Source organism: Lissotriton helveticus, chromosome 1_1 (assembly GCF_964261635.1).
Source record: "Lissotriton helveticus chromosome 1_1, aLisHel1.1, whole genome shotgun sequence".
Taxonomy (NCBI): domain Eukaryota; kingdom Metazoa; phylum Chordata; class Amphibia; order Caudata; family Salamandridae; genus Lissotriton; species Lissotriton helveticus.
The window spans coordinates 497,121,315-497,142,591 of record NC_136057.1 but is presented as its reverse complement, the minus strand read 5'-3'; the positions used below and the strand labels follow the sequence as shown (position 1 = coordinate 497,142,591).

Sequence of the window (21,277 nt, the reverse complement as noted above, 5' to 3'; positions counted from 1 at the left end):
CAGGTAATAGATGACAGAGGGATGGCCCAAACCAGCCTCCTCCGGGCATGGACGGGCACGCCCTTGGCCCGGGCCCGCCCGCCGACGTCCCACGCTGCGGGAGCCCTGCGGTCTTCTTAAGCGCCTCCCGGTGCTTGGGGCATGCATGGGCAGCGTGCACGCCACTGTGAAAGCAGGGGCTTGTTGTAACGGGCAGCGTCCCCCACTTGCAGCCAGAACCGGGACTGTAAAATACCCGAGTGACTCTCCTGGAGGTGGCGGCAAAAGTGAAGCAGTAAAGCATCAGGCACCAAGTAAGATTCGCTCCCTCGCTGCGGGAGCCCTGCGGTCTTATTAAGCGCCTCCCGGCGCTGGAGGCATGCGTGGGCGGCGTGTGCGCCGCTGGGAATGCTGGGGCTTGTGGTCCGGGCCGACGTCCCCCACTTGTGGCCAGAACCGTGAATGTAAAATGCCCGAGCGACTCTCCTGGCGGTGGTGGCAAAAGTGAATCAGTAAAGCAGCAGGCACCAAGTAAGAGTCGCTCCCCAAATAACATTTTTATAGTAGCTATATCACGTTAGCCTCTAGGGTCAATGGACTTCAGGCCCTCGGTCCATCCAGCCTTCTCTCTATTGTATCTGGATAAACTGGTTCTGTGCATCGGCCCTCAATTCCTACCAGACGTGGTGTTAGTTATTCACATACACCAGCCCATTACTCGTTCCTCCTCTGCATACCACCATGGAAGGAGAGACAGCAAAGATCTGATCCCAGGTATACAGTTTCCAATTACACTGACCACACACATAAGGACAGAATTGATTATCATCTGGGGCAAAGAAGGGCAGTACTGAAGTTTACGAGCTCACATGAGATCCACCTTTGCATTAAGATTTGTTACTCCTTGGACAACAAAGACTCCTTAGCTGCTAGTCTTTCCCACTTCACAAGGCCTATGGCTGCTTTCATTGCTTTCACCAGAGGTGTTCCAGTAGTGAACATCTGCCAGGCAGCTACTTAGTCCTCCTTGGATGCATTAGCAAAGCATTAGTGTCTCACAGTGCACAGTGATAGATATTTTGCCAGGGATGCGCTGAATGTATTTTCTGCTTAATTGTCCCAACCCTCACCCTGGAGGACTCATTCATAAGGTGAGGAATCAGAGGAAAGAAGCATCCATCAGAAGAAAAGGTTCCATTCCTTTGGTAACAATATTTGAGGTAGATATAGTATCTTCCTGCAGGTTCTGTAAAGCCATTCCTCCTCTCCTGATGAGTTTGTGCCATGATTAATATCTCATGGTATGCAAATGTATCATAATGCAATGTTTGTTGCAGTCATCGAAACTAGCTCAGTACTTACTGAAGTGTAGAAAAAGCACAGGAAACTAAAGACAACACACCAGTCAGTACCTTATATGTCACAATTCATCAGATCTTGGGCAGGCGAGCTCCCGGCTGGAGCGGAGTGACAACACCTAGTGGTGCTGGAGAGCTATTGTTCAGGAGAAGGCTTCTAGATCCAGTATGACACCTGGAGGAGGTTCACATGGTGAGGAAGAATCAACAGGAAGATCTAGTATCATCCAGAAATATCAATGCCAAAGCTAAGCATTTTTTTCCTTTTTGCTCTACCTGTTTATTTCCCCTCTAGATAGTACCCCCAGTGGTTTATTCCTGGTTTGAGAGAATTTCCATTAGCCTCTGGGCTACTGTGTCACTTCTTGGCTATACAGTCTCAGTCTGGCTGGGATGCATCATAGGCAGTGAAAGCAGTGCAATGTAAAAAAGTTCCTTACCTGCATTGGAGTCAGGAAACAGGTACGTCTTCAGAACTTGGGGATTGAGGATAGAGGCACAGGCAAATGCATGAAGAAGACATGGGTGACAGGGAGAAGTGTCAGGTGGTCTAGAGGAACTGGTCAATCTGTCGTGGGAAGGGTGGACAGGGGATAACTAGCATTATAAACAGCGATGCTAGATACTTTGGATGGGCAGGAGGGAAGGGAGTCAATAAGAAGCTATGCCCTTAGCTGCAAGGCAATAATTAATCGTTCGCACCCACCAATTAGGCATATTGGCTTTCCTTTTGGAAGCAATTAACACCTGGTAATACTGGCAAAAGTGGGTAATGATGCTTAAAGAATACATTCATTCAAATGTTTACAGCACGACAGGCACTGCTTGGAATGGAGTTCATAACAACCTGTACAGGCCCATCGATTACACTATGCCGGCACATTTATGTGATAATAGCATTACTGGCCTTTCAGCTAAATGATAACTCTTGCAGTTCAAGTTCAAGTTCAAGAATTTGTATAGCGCGCTACTCACCCAGAGGGTCTCAAGGCGCTTGAAGGAGGGTGGGTGCATTACTTATCGAAAAGCCAGGTTTTGAGCTGCTTTCTGAAGGAGAGGTGGTTCTGTGTAAGGCGGAGGTGAGTGGGGAGAGAATTCCAGGTTTTGGCCGCTAAGTAGGAGAAGGATCTTCCTCCCATGGTGGATCTATGGATGCGCGGAATTGCGGCGAGGGCTTGATTGGATGATCGTAGTTGGCGGGTGGGTATGTAGAAGGACAGTCGTGTGTTGAGGCATTCGGGTCCTAGGTCGTAGAGGGCCTCGTGTGCGTAGGTGAGGAGACGGAACGTTATTCTCTTGTTGACGGGGAGCCAGTGGAGGTCTTTCAGGTGACCGGAAATGTGAGCTTGGCGGGGGATGTCCAGAATGAGTCTGGCTGAGGCGTTTTGGATGCGTTGGAGTTTTTCTGTAGTTTGGCTGTGGTTCCGGTGTAAAGGGTATTTCCATAATCCAGACGGCTAGTGACCAGTGCGTGGGTGACTGTCTTTCTTGTTTCGGTGGGGATCCAACTGAAGATTTTTTTGAGCATGCGTAGGATGTTGAAGCATGAAGATGAGACGGCGTTGACTTGTCTGGTCATCGAGAGGGAGGAGTTTAGGAAGAAGCCCAGGTTACGTGCGTGATCTGTAGGTATGGGTGCTGTACCCAGGGCCGATGGCCACCATGAGTCGTCCCAGGCAGAGGGGGATGATCCTAGGATGAGGACTTCCGTTTTGTCTGAATTTAGTTTTAAACGGCTGTTCTTCATCCATTCGGCTACTTCTTTTATTCCTTCGTGTAGATTGGTTTTGGCCGTGTTAGGGTCTTTGGTGAGGGAGAGGATCAGTTGGGTGTCGTCTGCGTAGGAGATGATGTTGAGGTTGTGTTGTCGCGCGATGGATGCGAGGGGACTCATGTAAACGTTGAAGAGGGTGGGACTGAGTGATGATCCTTGTGGTACGCCGCAGATGACTTCGGTGGCCTCAGATTTGAATGGGGGGAGGCGGACTCTCTGGGTTCTTCCGGCGAGGAACGAGATGATCCAGTCCAGGGCTTTTCCTTGTATCCCGACGTTGCTGAGGCGTTGTATGAGGGTGCTGTGACAGACTGTGTCGAAGGCGGCGGAGAGGTCAAGTAGGATGAGGGCAACTGTTTCTCCGTTGTCCAGTAGCGTTCGGATGTCGTCCGTGGCAGCGATGAGGGCGGTTTTGGTGCTGTGTTTGGATCGGAAGCCGGACTGTGAGGGGTCGAGGGATTTGTTGGATTCGAGGAAGGCGGCTAGCTGATTATTGACGGCTTTCTTAATGACTTTGGCAGGGAATGGGAGGAGTGAGATGGGGCGGTAGTCCTTAAGTTCAGAGGGGTCAGCTGTGGGTTTCTTCAGAAGGGCGCTGAGTTCGGCATGTTTCCAGCTTTCCAGGAAGGTGGCGGAATTGAAGGAACAGTTGATGACATCGCGGAGATGGGGTGCGATGATGGAATCTGCTTTGTTGAAGATGTGGTGGGGACATGGGTCGGTTGGTGAACCTGAGTGGATGGAGTTCATCAGGCGGATGGTGTCTTCAGTAGTGATTGGGTTCCAAGGTTGTGAGAGTGCTGTTTTGGTTCGCAGGTCGGTGGAGTGGTCTGTTCTTCGGACTGGTTTTCAAAGCTGTTATGTATATCGGCGATTTTGTTGTGGAAGAAAGAGGATAAAGAGTCGCAAAGGTCTTGGAAAGGGAGTGATGTCGTTGGGGCCGGCGGTGGGGTTGGTAAATTCTTTGACGATGTTGAATAGTTCCTTGCTGTTGTGGGCGTTGTTGTCGAGTTGGTCCTTGAATGCTGATTTCTTGGTGGCTCGGATCAATTGGTGGTGTTTGCGGGTGGCGTCCTTGAAGGTAGTCAGGTTGTCGGTGGTTGGGTTTTTTCTCCAGGTTTTCTCGAGGGTACGACAAAACTTCTTGGATTTCTTAAGGTCATCGTTGAACCAGGGGGCCTTTTTGTTACCTTGTTTGGTCTGGTGGTTTTTTCAAGGGTGGTAATTCGTTAGCGCTGTGGGTGATCCATTGTGTAAGTTTGGTGGCAGCTTGGTTTGGGTCCGATGATATGGTAGGAGGGTTTTGGTTAAGCGATGTGAAGAGTTGGTCGGTGGTGATTTTGTTCCAGTTTCTTCGAGGAATAGGTTGTGGGGGGTTGTGGGTCGTGGTCTTTTTGTAGCTGAAGTGAACGCAGCTGTGGTCCGTCCAGTGGAGAGCTGTGGTGTGATCGAAGGAGATGTGTTTGCTGGAGGTGAAGATAGGGTCGAGCGTGTGTCTGGCTAAGTGGGTGGGGGTGTCAACAAGTTGTTTGAGTCCAAGATTGGCCAGGTTGTCCAGAAGGGTGGTGGTGTTGTTGTCGTTTTTCTTTTCCAGGTGGAAGTTGAGGTCTCCCAGTAGAATGTAGTTCTCGGATGTGAGGGCATGTGGGCTGATGAAGTCAGTGATGTCTTCGTTGAAGTGTGTGCGGGTTCCTGGTGGTCTGTAGATGAGGGTGCCTCAAAGTGTGGTCCTGGGGTCGGTGTGGATCTGGAAGTGAAGGTGTTCAGCGGTCGCGAGGTTATCGTCGGAGCTGGTCGTGATTCGGATGGTGTTCTTATGGACGATGGCGATGCCTCCTCCTGTTTGGTTGGTGCGGTCTTTTCGGATGATCTTGTAGGCGTCTCGGATGGCTATGGCGATGTCGGGCGCTGATGAGGCGTTCATCCAGGATTCTGTAAGGAAGGCGACGTCCGGCGATGTAGTGTCGAGTAGGTCCCAGAGTTCAGTGGCATGTCTGTGGACCGAGCGGGTGTTCAGCAGGATGCATTTCAGGTGGTTAGAGTCGGAGCTGTGTTTGGAGGAAGTGGATTTGGTGTGGGTCCTGATGCAGGTGAACTTGCATGAGTGGCAGGCGAATGGTCTATGGTGTGTCCGGGGACAGCTTCGCAGCATTGTGGTGTGCGTCCGGGGTTAAGGGCAAAGAGGGTAGCGGCGTCATACGTTATGCGGGTGGGGTGGGTTTTGTGAGGACCAGGGGGTCTGGCGCTGGGCGCAGTCCAGGCGCGGACGGGCGTAGACGGGCTTACCTTTGGCGCGCATGAGGCCTGTCCGCTGCGCGTTAACGCTGCGCGCAAAAGCATCTGTCATATATGGATGGTGGAAGGGGAGGGGCGAGGGAGGGTCAGCTGGGAGGCGGGAGCGGGGTGGAGATCAGGGCAGGGAAGGCACAACAACAACAAAATGGCAGCAAGCCAATAACGAAACAGGACTGGGGCACAATCTGAAATAGCGCGATGCAAATGGCAGTGGCGCCGGTACAATCAGGCACAAATAAATCTGCAGGCAGCACAGCACAAGATCAAATGTCGTACAAGCGCACCTTGGCAATCAAGCGCTACGATCTAATTAACCTCAGCAATTTAATAATTAATAATAGGCAGGCGGGGCAATCTAGCGCTACGAATTCAATTAAATAATGATACAGGCCAAAGCAGTGCAAGGCGAGATCGCTACGATACCAGGTGAGGAAGGGAGCAGCGTGTGGAGCGACCGCTTCAGCTGGGAGCAGGACGGTCACAGCGCAACCACGGCCGAGCGGGGTAGTCAGTATCAGTGGGAGGGAGGGTCGGCGGGAGCGGGGTGGAGATCAGGGCAGGGAAGGCACAACAACAACAACAAAATGGCAGCAAGCCAATAACGAAACAGGACTGGGGCACAATCTGAAATAGCGCGATGCAAATGGCAGTGGCGCCGGTACAATCAGGCACAAATAAATCTGCAGGCAGCACAGCACAAGATCAAAGGTCGTACAAGCGCACCTTGGCAATCAAGCGCTACGATCTAATTAACCTCAGCAATTTAATAATTAATAATAGGCAGGCGGGGCAATCTAGCGCTACGAATTAAATTAAATAATGATACAGGCCAAAGCAGTGCAAGGCGAGATCGCTACGATACCAGGTGAGGAAGGGAGCAGCGTGTGGAGCGACCGCTTCAGCTGGGAGCAGAACGGTCACAGCGCAACCACGGCCGAGCGGGGTAGTCAGTATCAGTGGGAGGGAGGGTCAGCTGGGAGGCGGGAGCGGGGTGGAGATCAGGGCAGGGAAGGCACAACAACAACAACAAAATGGCAGCAAGCCAATAACGAAACAGGACTGGGGCACAATCTGAAATAGCGCGATGCAAATGTCAGTGGCGCCGGTACAATCAGGCACAAATAAATCTGCAGGCAGCACAGCACAGCAAAAGATCAAATGTCGTACAAACGCACCTTGGCAATCAAGCACTACGATCTAATTAACCTCAGCAATTTAATAATTAATAATAGGCAGGCGGGGCAATCTAGCGCTACGAATTAAATTAAATAATGATACAGGCTAAAGCAGTGCAAGGTGAGATCGCTACGATACCAGGTGAGGAAGGGAGCAGCGTGTGGAGCGACCGCTTCAGCTGGGAGCAGGACGGTCACAGCGCAACCACGGCCGAGCGGGGTAGTCCGTATCAGTGGGAGGGAGGGTCAGCTGGGAAGCGGGAGCGGGGTGGAGATCAGGGCAGGGAAGGCACAACAACAAAATTTGCAGCAAGCCAATAACGAAACAGGACTGGGGCACAATCTGAAATAGCGTGATGCAAATGGCAGTGGCGCCGGTACAATCAGGCACAAATAAATCTGCAGGCAGCACAGCACAAGATCAAATGTCGTACAAGCGCACCTTGGCAATCAAGCACTACGATCTAATTAACCTCAGCAATTTAATAATTAATAATAGGCAGGCGGGGCAATCTAGCGCTACGAATTAAATTAAAAAATGATACAGGCTAAAGCAGTGCAAGGCGAGATCGCTACGATACCAGGTGAGGAAGGGAGCAGCGTGTGGAGCGACCGCTTCAGCTGGGAGCAGGACGGTCACAGCGCAACCACGGCCGAGCGGGGTAGTCAGTATCAGTGGGAGGGAGGGTCAGCTGGGAAGCGGGAGCGGGGTGGAGATCAGGGCAGGGAAGGCACAACAACAAAATTTGCAGCAAGCCAATAACGAAACAGGACTGGGGCACAATCTGAAATAGCGCGATGCAAATGGCAGTGGCGCCGGTACAATCAGGCACAAATAAATCTGCAGGCAGCACAGCACAAGAACAAATGTCGTACAAGCGCACCTTGGCAATCAAGCACTACGATCTAATTAACCTCAGCAATTTAATAATTAATAATAGGCAGGCGGGGCAATCTAGCGCTACGAATTAAATTAAATAATGATACAGGCTAAAGCAGTGCAAGGCGAGATCGCTACGATACCAGGTGAGGAAGGGAGCAGCGTGTGGAGCGACCGCTTCAGCTGGGAGCAGGACGGTCAGAGAGATAACATTTACCAATCATGGACAATAGCGTGGCACAAAGTTCAATCGAACTATATGTACTTTATTAGAACCAACAAGTTTACCCATCCACAGCTAAAGCTGCCCGTTATCTCCGCACAGCATTTGTATCCCCCCCACCAAAAAAATAAATCGCTACGTTTTGAATGTTCTCTACCACGTAAAATCCTCAATCCATGTACTGTAACACACCTACATTGATTAAGCCTGGACAGCTTTTATGGAACGTTAAGGAGGCTTGAGCACGAAATGCCTCAAATACCAAAGTAATCCCAAAAGCACTTAGCGGGATGGGGGACTTTGCACCTACGGGTTTATAGAACTGCGAGTCCATCGACCGCGCCCTGTGTGGCACCGGCTCTCCCGGAGCTCAAAGAACGTCCGCAGAAGAGTACAGCGGGGACCCGGCCATCGGGCGGTCCGGTATTACTCTACTCGTCAACAGATGGGCTACAGCGTATAGGTCCAATTATCGCTCGCTTGATCACTGGGGTCAGCAGCTGCTCACGAAAATCTAGAACAGAGGTGCCGTGCAGCACTATAACCTGGTCTACCGCAGCCTTACTCTCTTTATGGTTGCTTGTGTTTGGCTCAGCCAATCACTCGAGATGAGCCAATTAATAGAAAAATAAAAAATAAAAAAAGGGTGCACAGTAATGTTTCTAATGAGATATTACATTACTAACAAAGAGGTAAATCAATACTGACAGACAAGCTTATCACAGCTAAAAGAGAAACACTGAAGAGATACAGTCACTGGAAAATAACACTGATTTCCTCTGAGATGAAGATTATATCATATGTACTAAAAGAACATATTTTATTTACTAAACCCCAGTTATTTATTGTGTATGAAATACACTACATTTAATTGGAAATAAACTCATGTATTTTGGCTAAAACATATTTCTACATATGATAACAAAAAGTGTAAAACCTGCGGAGAGGTTCACCATCAAAAATGGCGAGTGAAGGAGAATACAATTTTACTCTTTTGTTTATCATCCATACAAGTCAGTGCCACATAGCAAGTAAAGCAATATGCCTATCTTCTGTTTTAAGGCAATGCGGACTTTACGTAAAAGGCACCAAATACTTGGTCAAACCCTGCCTTTTTTCAAATTTGTTTAAGCCTCCGAATTAAAGGGCTAAACATGTTATGTTGCATGTTACTAACTCGAAGGATTCACAGTCAAAACAAAATTAAAATGAATAACCTACATTTTAAGCAGAGTTACAAAACCGCCAAAAGTGGGATGAGATAGTGTTCCTATCACGGCTATTAATAGCTGGGGGTAGCAAGAAGCATCTTTATTGAAGATGAAAGAGGAATCACTTTCATATTGTTTTCAAAATGGTAATATGACCAATTTGGCAAAATCTATTTAGCACGACAAACTACAAATTCTATAATAAAGCAAGCCCTATATTAACCTGTGTTTTCATCTTTACATGAATCTGAGGTCCTGACAGCCTGCCATACTTACTTCACATCTGGGTCTACAATCAATCAGTAATGCTAATAAACAATGCAAACAGTACTGCAGTCGGAGAACATTTCTTTTGACGAGCCAACCAGATCAGACTGCAGATCTAGAAACGTTAAGTGCTGTGGTGGTTAACCAAGAACAAGAGAGTGATATGAACTTTGCAATAGTATGAAAATGTAACTAAACGAGCCCGCATTGGGGGAACGCTCATATAAACTCTTGGCGCCTCAATTGTGGAACAAACTGCCACTATCCCTCAGGAAGCTAGATAACCTGTTCTCCTTTAGGAAGGAGCTCAAGACCTGGTTGTTTGGGACAGTAGTCTCTCGTGCTTCCTTTTGCTCAGCCCCAGCAGGTCCTTATAGTGCCGGGACACTCTTCCTGAGTAGCTGAGCGCTTTATAAGACCACTCTTAACATAACATAACATGATCAGCATCACCAGAAACACTATTTAGCTGATGAATTCACTTGAAACCCACCAGATTCAAACTCTGAAAACTTTCAATAAGTTCATTACCTCACTCTGCTTTTTTTCTGCACTCCCTTCTATAATAATCGTTCTAACATACAGGTTTGAGATGGTTGTGAGTCAAAGTGAACGTTAAAATTGGCAGGATAAATTGGTCACATGCAGGCGAGCAACAGAAACATATGCAAGTCTCGGTTCCTAGTGCGGAGACAGACTTCGTGGCCTGAACATGCTTGGAGCATTGTGCCAGACCCAGTGGTAGGATGAAGGGGAACCATGCTTGGATTTTTATGTTTCTTGTGGGATTTTCTGGATTTACTTGAGCGCTGTGACCTTGACGATGGCCAGTCATACAAGCAACCTCAGGAGCGAGAGCAAGTCAGCGACTTTGCATGGACTTATTTAGTTCACAACAGGTTTGGCCTCTCGATCCCGAATGGCCTTCTTATTCATTTTAGCACAGTAGTCCCACAACTTCAAGATGTGTTTGGTGCTGAGGCACAAGAAACTTCTCCGTGGGTGTCAGTGATCACCATGTCTTGTTCACAGGCATGACACTGTTTGAACCATGTTGATTTATGGAGTGTCATGCTAAGGTTTTTCAGTTAAAAGATCTCTGTCAGGTATGACAGTATTTGGAAGCTCCTGCTCCACATCAGCAGGTACAGCAAGAAAGGAACTGACATCGGTGTATGAAGGTGGTGTATATATAGGGGTCTGGCGCCATGATCCAGGACAGGATATATCTGTTGCAGAGCTGCACACCGTGACCTCCAGATGTGCAATTGGATTGCTACGAATGTCTGCGCATCCAATATGATGCCTAGGGATAGTCACATGGTGAGGAATCTACAGTTGGAAGTCTCCATCAGAAACATAAGTTCATAACCTAAAATTGCACTTTTCAATATACTTCATAGATTGCTAAAGTTGTGATACTTACCATTTTCATATCTCTGGAATGAATAAGACTTGGTTTATCACCCAGAATGTCCCAGATCTTAACATATTTATCCGCTGAAGACGTCACTAGGCATCCTTTTACCTGACTGCTTAACTGTAGTCCTAAAATGAAGAAAAAAAGCATACTGTGTTTATCTAGTCTTTAATAATTGACAATACATTTCATCAGACTAGTTTCAGTAAGATGTGCAAAAACGAAATGGTTATTTACCAGTACGAATTATTTTGCAGCTTGAAGAGCTTTCTGGATTTAGATGCTGAACATTATTCTGCCATCTAGTGGTTGGGTCCAGCATCTTCTTGTTAGTCCTTTATAGGTTTCACCTTAACAGCGCTTGCATGGTGCTTGAGAAATCTATTGTTTTTAATATAAACTTAAAAGGGACTTACGTCCCGCCTCCTCTCTTTCCTGGCTTCACATTGGTTCCTGTGAGTGCCACTTAACTTTCCTCCATTTCCATTGGATGTTGCAAATTTTCATGCATTTATTAATGTTTGTTCCTTATCTACTCCTCTTATCAGTTTCCTGCCGCTGAAATACGGTTAACATCCGCTTTGGTGAACTATATTTTCATAAAGTTTTGCCTTTAACTCGTGCAGCATATTTATATAACAATTTATCTCCCGGAGAAATTAAGTGATTTGCGAAGAATCACAGGACGTGGAGTGGTGTGGCTCACTGGTTAGAGGCGGCAGACCCGGAAGCAGGAGTCGGCCCGGGACCAGGGTTCAATTCCCGACGCGGCAGGGTCGTGGACCAGGGTCAGCAGACTCGATAATTCTCGCCTCGGTGCCTACTCTAACCAGGGTTCCCACTCGGCAACTCTGGGCATTAGCTTGCCTAATCTCCACAACGGCCCCATCAACGCCGGGGATGCCTGGCTCCACCTTGGGGACTCCCAGTAGGGACCATCCCACAAGGAAAGCCAGGACCGGTTCCCCAGCGGTATACCGCGCCAGGATACTCCGGTAGTAATTGAGCGCATTACAAAACAGCTTATAACATAGCTTATAACATAACATGTTGTGCGAGACTCAAACCAGGATCCTGAGCGCTTGAAATCAGCAGCTCTGGCTGCTGTGCCACATCCTCTCCACTCCTGTGTTATCTGTCAGGGAGATCTTTCCTTCTCCTGGACGATGATTGATGATAGCAGATCTTTATTCATTACATAGGCGAAACTGATGAATTACCAATGCTGTTTTTTTCAGGGGCGTAGTCTCCAGTCATTTGATGTTGTGGCCATCCTCCTGTGACATTAGGCACATGCCCAGGAAGCCTCTGCGGGCCGTTGCCATCCTTACATTCATTTTTCCCCTTCAGCGCTTTTCTGTATCGGCTGGCTTCCTTCGTGTCTTCAGCGTTGTGTAGACCCTCCCCTCTTTATCTCACCTCATTTTTTTACCTTTGGGAAGGTGAAGGATTGCACATGAATCCAGAAAACTCTTTAAGCTGCAACACTACTCCTACTGGTAACTAACATTTCACTTTGCAGCATGAATCCTTTTTTCTGGATTCGCAAGCTGTGCATTGATTTTGTAGCGGTATCCAGGCAATTGGTGGTGGTGTCAAAAAAATAGTTTGAGCTTGCGAAAAGGTGTTTCAGTACTATTTGGCCCACTTCTGTCTCTTTGTTCACTTGTATGCCCACGCCATAGTGTTTGGTGAAGGTGTGGACCGATGACCATGTGGCCGCTATACATATTTGGTTCAAATGAACTTTGCTAAGAAGGCCGACCCTTTCTTCCTTGTGAAGTGTGCTCTATGCTTGGTTTCCAGGCGTATGCCTGCTGTTTTGTAGCACAGTTGGACTGTTTGCACAATTGCAATGGTTTTCTTTGTTACCAGAGAACCCTTTCTAGAATCTGCAAAGGATATGAACAAATAGCTTCCAGTTCTGCTCTCCCTTGTCCTTTCCAAGAAGTACATCGAGACTCTGTGCATTTCTAGTGTATGCAGAGCTCTTTTTGGCTGCGTCTTTTGCTGGAAGAAGGCCAGTAGTTTGATTGTTTGGTTTACATGGAATTAAGATATGATTTTGGGGAGGAAGTGTGGGTTAGTCTGCATGACTATCCTATTGTTGTGTATTTGCAGGTAAGGCTAGGACTACAGCTGGTCTGCTTGAACCTCATTCTAAATCCGGACAACCTGTCTCCTCATTGATGTTCCTCTGACCATGTGCCTGCTGGCTGTGTCTTCCACATCCAAGGTAGATTTTAAGCACATGTTTGCTGTTACTTTTCCCTCTTCCACCAGTGCTGCTCCCTGTTTCGGGAACTGCTCTGGGGGTTGTTTTTGAAGTTCTCAGGCCTCTTGGGGGGGTAACAGTTTCCTTTTTCATCCTTCTATTACCCTGTCCCCCACCCTGCACTTGATATAAAATCAGGCAGGATGGTAGTGAAAGGTAGGGTCATCATGCATTATGCGGTAGGAGGAAAATATGAAAGATTTAAGAAAAGCAGGCAATCCTAGTGGTTGAGTACATTTAATAATTGTGAGAAAGTAGATTTTTGTTTTTTCATCATTGTGCAAACAATTTGACTTTTTGTTCTTGCAATTAAAAAGAGGTAAAATAATAAAACAATCAACTTTGCTGTCTGCAAGAACATAGTCTCTGGTAGATGTGAGGCTATTTTTAAAACAGAGTGGATGCCAGTTGTTTGCTTTTTTCCATTTCTATTATATCTAGCCAACATAGCTGGAGGTTTTGCCACTCCCTTGTAAAAGGGTATAGTTGCAGCCACCTTTCTCTATAAAGGCCAACACTCCAGCAGAATCAGACTCTTGGAGTGTTCATGTAGAAAGAGACTTGCATAATTAAAGCACCCTCCTCCCTGATACGGCCTAAGATCTTGATGCCGGCATAGGACATTGCAGGCTATTCTACCATAGCATATATTTAGTTCCGGAGCAAATTCTTCTTGTACCCAAAAACATTGGTTTATAGCAAGAGTTAACCTATGGGTGCATATGCAAGTTAAAGAGTTTGTGAAACATTTCTGCATCAAGATAACTTTACAAGAAAATTGCTTCTTATTCTGAGGAGATGAGAGGAAACTGCTCCAGCATATTTGAGAAAGGAACATCGTTTACTTGAGCTTACACACATAATAAGTTGTCAGTTGGCAATGGTGGATTTTAGGTTAATGATCTACAGTGAAAGAGTAGAATATTAATGTCTGCACCAGGAACATCACAGCAATAACACTATGGAAGGGAGCAGTGGTTTCTTTCTCTACGTTAACAAGAGCAAGTCACATCACTGACCGGAGGAGATGAGGAAGGAAGACAGGAAAGTTAGTAGGAATGACGTGCAGTTTTTTTTATCTAGGTTTGTTGGGAAAAAAGACCCACAATTACTAGGTGACCTACGAAGTAAGTAGAACTGTATATTTCAGTTATTTCAAGGATTCACAACCTGGATATATATGAAAGAACTCATGTGAGTCAAGTAGAATAATTATATAACTATTATGAAATGTGATCATTGTGGAGGGAAGGAAGCATGATTATTATGAAACCTACCTTCTAGGTAGAATAAATTATGATTTCATTGAAACAAAAGTGAATCGCACCGTGAATCGCACCGAGGGATCTTGCTTTTACCTCCTGCTGGCCAAGTGTGCACCCTTTTAACCTCCATCCCACTCCTCGCGGCCCCCGCTCCGCGGGCGCCGCTCGAGGCACTAGACTCTGGGGACTCCCTGAATAGAAGAGGACCCGCCTACCGCCACTGTTTCTTCCTGCGGGACTGCGAGGACCAGCGGGCGCTGCGCTCAAGACCCGTCGCAGCTGGTCCTCTTCCCGCCCACATTCCATCTGGATAAAGGAGCAGAGCGCCGAGAGCTCTGTGCACCGTGAATCGCACCGAGGGATCTTGCTTTTACCTCCTGCTGGCCAAGTGTGCACCCTTTCAACCTCCATCCCACTCCTCGCGGCCCCCGCTCCGCGGGCGCCGCTCGAGGCACTAGACTCTGGGGACTCCCTGAATAGAAGAGGAGCCGCCTACCGCCACTGTTTCTTCCTGCGGGACTGCGAGGACCAGCGGGCGCTGCGCTCAAGACCCGCCGCAGCTGGTCCTCTTCCCGCCCATCCCCTGTTATAATCAGATAGCGCAGTCGTGCAGCGGGACGCGCGCGGGGCAAAGCGCGGTGCTAAGCCCGGGCCAAGGGCGGGCCCGTTCAAGACCGGGTAAGACTGGACTGGGCCACCCTATTGACATTTGTATCTCCGTATTCTTAATATTGTTTTTCGCACAATATTGTTGTTATCATTATTGTGTATACTTGTAATCACCATATTACTGTCTATTTTTGCCTTAGCTCCCATTAGTGTGTAATCCCATAACGAACCATGTCGCCCAGAGGGACTAGGAGTAACAAGGCGCTCCGTGCTGCTCAAACTACTGGCCCTATTGACCAGTTCATTGCCAGAGCTAACGACGCTATCAACCAAGGCGTACTTCTATTGGAACGGAGGGTTTCTCAGGATCTGACCGCAGCGAAGCGCTCCTCGCTGGGCATATTGGCGGCGGCCAAATCCCCCCTTCGCCCCTTAGAACCCGTCACTCTGCTGGTTGATCCTCTTTCAGTCCCAGGTACGGTGGACTTGTCAGTTTCACTCGAGCTATCAGCTCTTCAAACATCTCAGCTATCTACCTCTTTGGTGCAGACACCGGCTCTCTTTACTAGTCCCAGTAGGGACGACCCTACCCGAACTACAATCAGGGGTATTAGGGAGGGTGCAATATCCAAGAACAAAAAGAACAATAAGAACTTACAACACAATGGGAGTTACCAGCAAAACAATAATCGTGGTAAACAACCCCAAAAGACAACGCACCCTATACCCACAACCTCCCCTATCAATCAAACCCCAAATTTAGCTGTCCCTGCCCGTGACGAAGGGAATTTCATTCCCTCTGATACAATCAACCTTTCCTCCAGACCAGATAATCTTAGTGCCCTCAGCAATTTGGGCAGTAATGGCGATCCCCATGGTTTAAATAACCAATTATTAGTTAGGTTGGAGGCTCTAATTAAATCTTACCTCCAACCGTTCGAATCTACTCTTTTAAAAATAGAAAAACATCTAGAAGAGTTATCGTCAACGATCAAAACCAACACAACGTCTGCCCCCGGCCACACATTGGGACACCGTACGGTCCAAAACCCACTACTCAAAAAACCTAGTGATGGGGCATCAGCAATAAAATCAACAAAACCTAGTACAACTGGAGGGGTTGCTCACTCCGAACCTTTCCTTCCAAAGGCGAAAACCATCCCCTCACTGCTGACTACCCCGGCTCCTTCATCTGCCCAGTCCATTATGCCACCACCGAAGCAAGTTAACAATTTAGGGCCACAAAACAACAGCTATAAGAATAGGAGGAAGGGTGGTCATTCCACTCATCTTCCCCCAGAAGCGGCTCCCTACGTTGTCATCATGACAGGGGTCCCCGAGTTGAACGCTAACTCGGAGGAACCAGGCTGGTCCCTTAAAAATAAGGTACTTCATTGGCTTTCCGTCAATAGGCCCCTTCCCCCTTACTCTGACAACAGAGTTACCACAGTTTGCAGAGTCCCGTGGATAGGTAAAGAACCTAAATCCCTCCCGGGTGACTGCGTTATCGTTAACTTTGAGGATCCCCACACTGTAGAGCATATCTGCTCCTGGGGTACACAATACACCTCGGATGGAATTGGTACCAAAAGACTCTCTTTCTTCTACCCTCCAGTCCAGCATTATAACATCGGCCCAGAATGGAACTGGACCCAAGTTGGTAACTGGAATAGAAGACGTGATTGGGTCGATTGGTCAAACACTGGGGGTAGAGACGTAGCCCCAACTTATGGATGGAGAGGTGCTCCACTGACCAACAGATTTGACTGCCTGGAGATGGTGGATTGACCACCACCCGACAGACACCTGGATGGCACTGCTCTACCCTCTCCAGTGTCCAATTCATTATCCTGATCACCTTCTGCCTTCACCCCTTCTAACTAGTATACTATCTACCTCAGAAGCTTCAACCTCAGAAGTTTTAACCAATTCATTTACACTACCCCAATTTACTGTTAACAATAAAGAAGCCCACCTGGATACTCTCTCTGCTGTTCCGCTAGTTAGTATCCTCTCTGGTCCAGGTATTCTAACCCCACACGTCAAGTTGAATACTACAAAGCCCATTTCATCTAACCACCAGCTCTCTGTCCTATTTTGGAATGTCGCGGGCCTTCGTTCAAAACTAAAACTTAAACCTTGGTTGGACACAGTGACATCCCACCAAATAGTTTGTCTACAGGAAACATGGGCTATAGACCCTATTCACATTCAGGGATATAAAACGTTCCACTCCCCAGCCAGTATAACTACACATGGCAGATCTAAGGGAGGTCTAGTGGTGTATATCTCAAACAACTTGTTTACAATTAATTCATCTGTTATATATACCACTGCAAACTTTCAAATTATAAAGGTTGTTTTCAGTAACTATACGTTGCATCTTTTCATTAACTTCTACAATAACCTTTGCCCAACTGATTGTATTAAGTCCATAAAAGAAATCTTATTTGCTGTAAATGAACAATGTAATAAGCACCCTTCACTTGCTTGCTATGTGGTTTGGGGGGGGAGACTTTAATGTGTCACTGTGTGCCAATCACATGAAAGGTATTTGTGGTCTGCTAGATGAACACGATTATCCACTAACCCACTGTACGCATTCACCTCTAGGCAATGCTTTGAATGATTGTATTTTCACCATGGAACTAGAGTATGCCAATAATTTAGCGGATCTTCCTTCCGAATTCAAGCCTACTTTTCACGGTAGGGGCATGTACAGTACTATTGATTTTATCTTATGCTCTTCAGCGCTAAAAGGTAAACTCCAACGGTTTACTACGGGCACAGATATTTCTAGTGACCACTTTCCCAATAGTATTACTCTTTCCATAGAAACTAGCGCCCGCCATTCCTTCAGGACCAGCCAATTAACTCAGCATTCACTGGCTATGGATAAATTAAATGGATTTTCTGTGAAATGGTCCAAAATAGACCCGGCAGTTATCAGTTGTAATGTCATATCAAAAACCCTTCCCTGGATATACAACTGCCTGGCAGAGGATTCACCACCGCAGCTGATTTTAACTAGTTTTTTAAAGATCCTATCAGTAATACGGTCTGAATTATTTCGAAATCACAGACCCGGTACACAGGGATCACTAAGATGGTTTGACACAGCATGTCGCAAAGCTTTATCCGCTTTAAAAAAGGCATTACATAATACAAATAGAAACCCAACGGAGATAGCTAAATTAAGAAAGATCTATAAAGTGGCTCAACAAAAATTTAAAAAGGAGCTAAAGAAAAACTTATGGGCCCAACTTCATGAAAGCTGCCTAAATAAAGAGAGCTCTAAGTTTTGGCGTGTCGTCAAGTCTCCCTTTCTAACTAATGCTACTACCCCACAGTATCTTGTTGTGGCAGTCCCTGCCGACGTGTGGGTGACCCATTTTTTAAATATATTCGGGGGGTCCCCAGTTGAAACTATAAAAACGGCCACCCGAGCTGTTGACCTGGCTAAGACACAAGTTTATCCCATTGAATTGTCCTTTGGCCTTGGCGAGGTCACTCAAGCACTAACATCGTCCAAATCTGGCAAGGGGCCTGGCCTCGACGCGGTTCCAGTAGATATTTTTGTAAATAATTTAGAATTGTGGTCCCCTGTCGTCACCCAGGTGATGGCGGCAGCTTCGAGTATTGGCCTTATAGATTCCTGGTCCTCCTCCATTTTATTACCCATTTTCAAGAAGGGGGACCGCAACAACCCAGCCTGCTACAGACCCATTTCCCTCCTGGACTCCCTGGGGAAGGTTGCCAGGCGCCTGATCCTGGAACGTCTCCAGGATTGGGCATCCGAGAATAACATCATGACCGACCTTCAATATGGGTTCCAGGAGGGACTTGGTACAGTCGAACAGGCATTAAACTTAACCCTTTTAATCGGTAAATATGCGGGAGCTAAGTGCGGCAACCTATACGTAGTGTATGTCGACCTTAGCTCCGCTTTCGACTGTGTGATCCACTCCAAGCTGTGGTCCATTCTTTGTGAAGTTGGGGTGGATCCTCCTCTTATTAAATTCTTGCGCGAGCTCTATTCTGACGCTACAGCATGCGTGAGATATGGGTTATGCGGTGAATTAACATCTTTATTTACTATAACTAGAGGAGTAAGGCAAGGGTGTGTTCTGGCCCCCTTCTTGTTCAACCTCTATACCAATGGGGTTGAGCAGGCTATGTTGGAGGGAAGCCAGGACCTACCATCTATCAATAGCCGTCCAATTCCCGCTTTATTATACGCGGACGATTCTGTTATCTTCGCAAGGACATTAACGCAGCTGCAAAAACAACTAGACAAATATTGCCAGTTTATGCTTTCCTTGGGGCTAAAAGTCAACAAGAGCAAGACGTATGTTATGCATTTTGGTCCCAAGGTGAAGAAACCCAAATCCATCTTCATCAAACAGGTCAAATTGGAGCGTGCTAGGCAATATCCTTACTTAGGTATTTTAATGGATGATCAGTTAGACTAGAAATCAAGAGTTGTTAGTAATAAAATGCTCTTTCAAAGAGCAACTACAGCTCTTGTTTCATTCTCAAGAAAGTTGGGTAAACCGGCCCCAAAAGAACTGCTCAAAATCTACCATGCAAAATGCCACAGTATAGCAACCTACGGTGCTGGTGTATGGGCTACGCTTCTGTTGACGGTTTACAACTGGTCCAAAATGGGTTCCTAAAATACATCTTAGCACTTCCTCATAGTGCTCCAAATTACGGTGCCCATTTGAGCTGGGTACCGATTTCATTACTGACAATATTAGATGCCAGCCGATTCTTCTATGGCACCGTATTTGGACCAAACCCCAATGCCATCTAACTCGCTCCCTACTACAAGACTGTCTATCCCTGGTGAAATGGAAAAAAATCCCATGGCTTTTATACGTCTCCAACTTTCTAACAGATTTGAATTGTGTTTCCTATTTTTCTGAGCCATCGACCCTGTTAGACATCAGAAGAAAGGCGTTGAAAGCTCTCTGTTTAACTCATTTGAGAGACCTCCGCCTTCTAAATGAAATTTCCAAGCCAACAAATGTCCAAATACTGATGGTTCAAACCACCCCAGGTATCCAGCCCTATTTAACATTTTTTCTGACTAATCATGAAAAATTTGTTTTAACGAGGTTTCGTTTTAATTCTTTTTTCCGCCTTGTTACCTTCCCCAAGGTGCAAAATTGGTCACATGATTTGTCAAAATGTCCGTGCGACGGTGTATCAACACAGTCGACTATTCACTTTATTTTGTTTTGTCGTTACTACGATCACATCCGCAAACGCTGGATTACCCCACTTCTTCGAAAAATGGGGCTGAGAACTTGCCGCCCAGCCTATTTGGCCCTCCAGATGTTAGACACTCCAAATGTGGCTAAATGTGTAGCTCTTTTTTTAAAATCCTGTTTGAGAATGCGTTGCAATATAGGGCTTTCTTCACTTTGATGTGTTATTATATCGCCGTCTTTTGATCACTCTGAAACTGCTCTTTCTATACTATGTCATAATCACTAGTCTGTTCTTCATTTTTGTATTACAAACATGTGTTTTTATATTGCATATTCGACATTGTAAATGTACTTTTTATGATTCAACATGTTAATCGAATAAAAGTTTTTGAAATGAAATGAAATGAAACAAAAGTGACCAGACTTCAAAATGCACTTATTTATATTTTAACCTTATAAGTTCTAACTGAAACCAGTTGGTTTCTGAGGATATCATTTGCCCTATTTACTCTCTTTTTGAGATTTGCTGAAATATATATTGAAATAAAAATGAAGCATAACTCACCAGAGACTTCACCATCATGAGCCTTGAGTGTAAAAAGTGGCTTATCCGAACGGGCATCTAGACAATACACAAAACCATCCTCTGTGCTTGCCTGAACGAAAATGGATTACAAAAGAAAGCAAGTTTAAAAACTCCATTCGTAATATGAAGTATAACCATGTGCAATTTCTGCTAAATGTATTAGTTTTCCTCGAACCACTATATATTATGTATTCATTTGTAAAGCATGCATTTACCCCAAGGCCACCGTGATGCTTGAATAATAGATAGTTGTGGTTACCCAACTCAATGGAAGTATAAAAGGCAGAGAGTGGACCCAAGAAGGATTCCAACCTATGACCAGATGGTCAAAGACAAATCCCTGGATTGAATGAATTGGTCCAGCGATTCATTAGACCCACACACAAAAGAATAGTCCTCTGACCCGAGTCAGGCATCTCTAACAATCAGCAACAATGGACATTCCAGAATGGTCCTTTGTTCAAGGATGTCTGCCAAACGTTCGGGACCTAATGTGATATTCACCAGAAGACCTCTTCTGGCTACTGCAAAGAGTTACTGTTGCAACTACCTCCCAAACTGTCAGTGGGAACGTAGTTGATATTCCGGTCTGATTGCAGTCAAAGGTACATATATCATCAAGGTACATATATGGACTTAAATATGGTAAACCTATACTTACCTATATAAGCTTACCGTCATGATATTTTGATTCTCAATATTTAGGCCTCGATGTTTTGTCCCCATAATATTTTGCCCTAAGAC

At 46.3% G+C, this 21,277-nt stretch overlaps 1 protein-coding gene across 2 annotated transcripts in view; it reads right to left on the bottom strand.

Annotated features, from left to right (window-relative positions):
* Positions 1-21,277, bottom strand: part of PWP1 (PWP1 homolog, endonuclein) — a 460,981-nt gene that overhangs the window by 70,261 nt on the left and 369,443 nt on the right. For both annotated transcript variants that reach the window (XM_078673945.1, XM_078673946.1), the window contains exons 12-13: positions 20,513-20,603; positions 10,589-10,710 (exon numbers count right to left, since the gene is read on the bottom strand). In XM_078673945.1, coding sequence (XP_078530071.1) covers positions 10,589-10,710; positions 20,513-20,603 — 213 coding nt within the window. The remainder of the gene's footprint in view (positions 1-10,588; positions 10,711-20,512; positions 20,604-21,277) is intronic.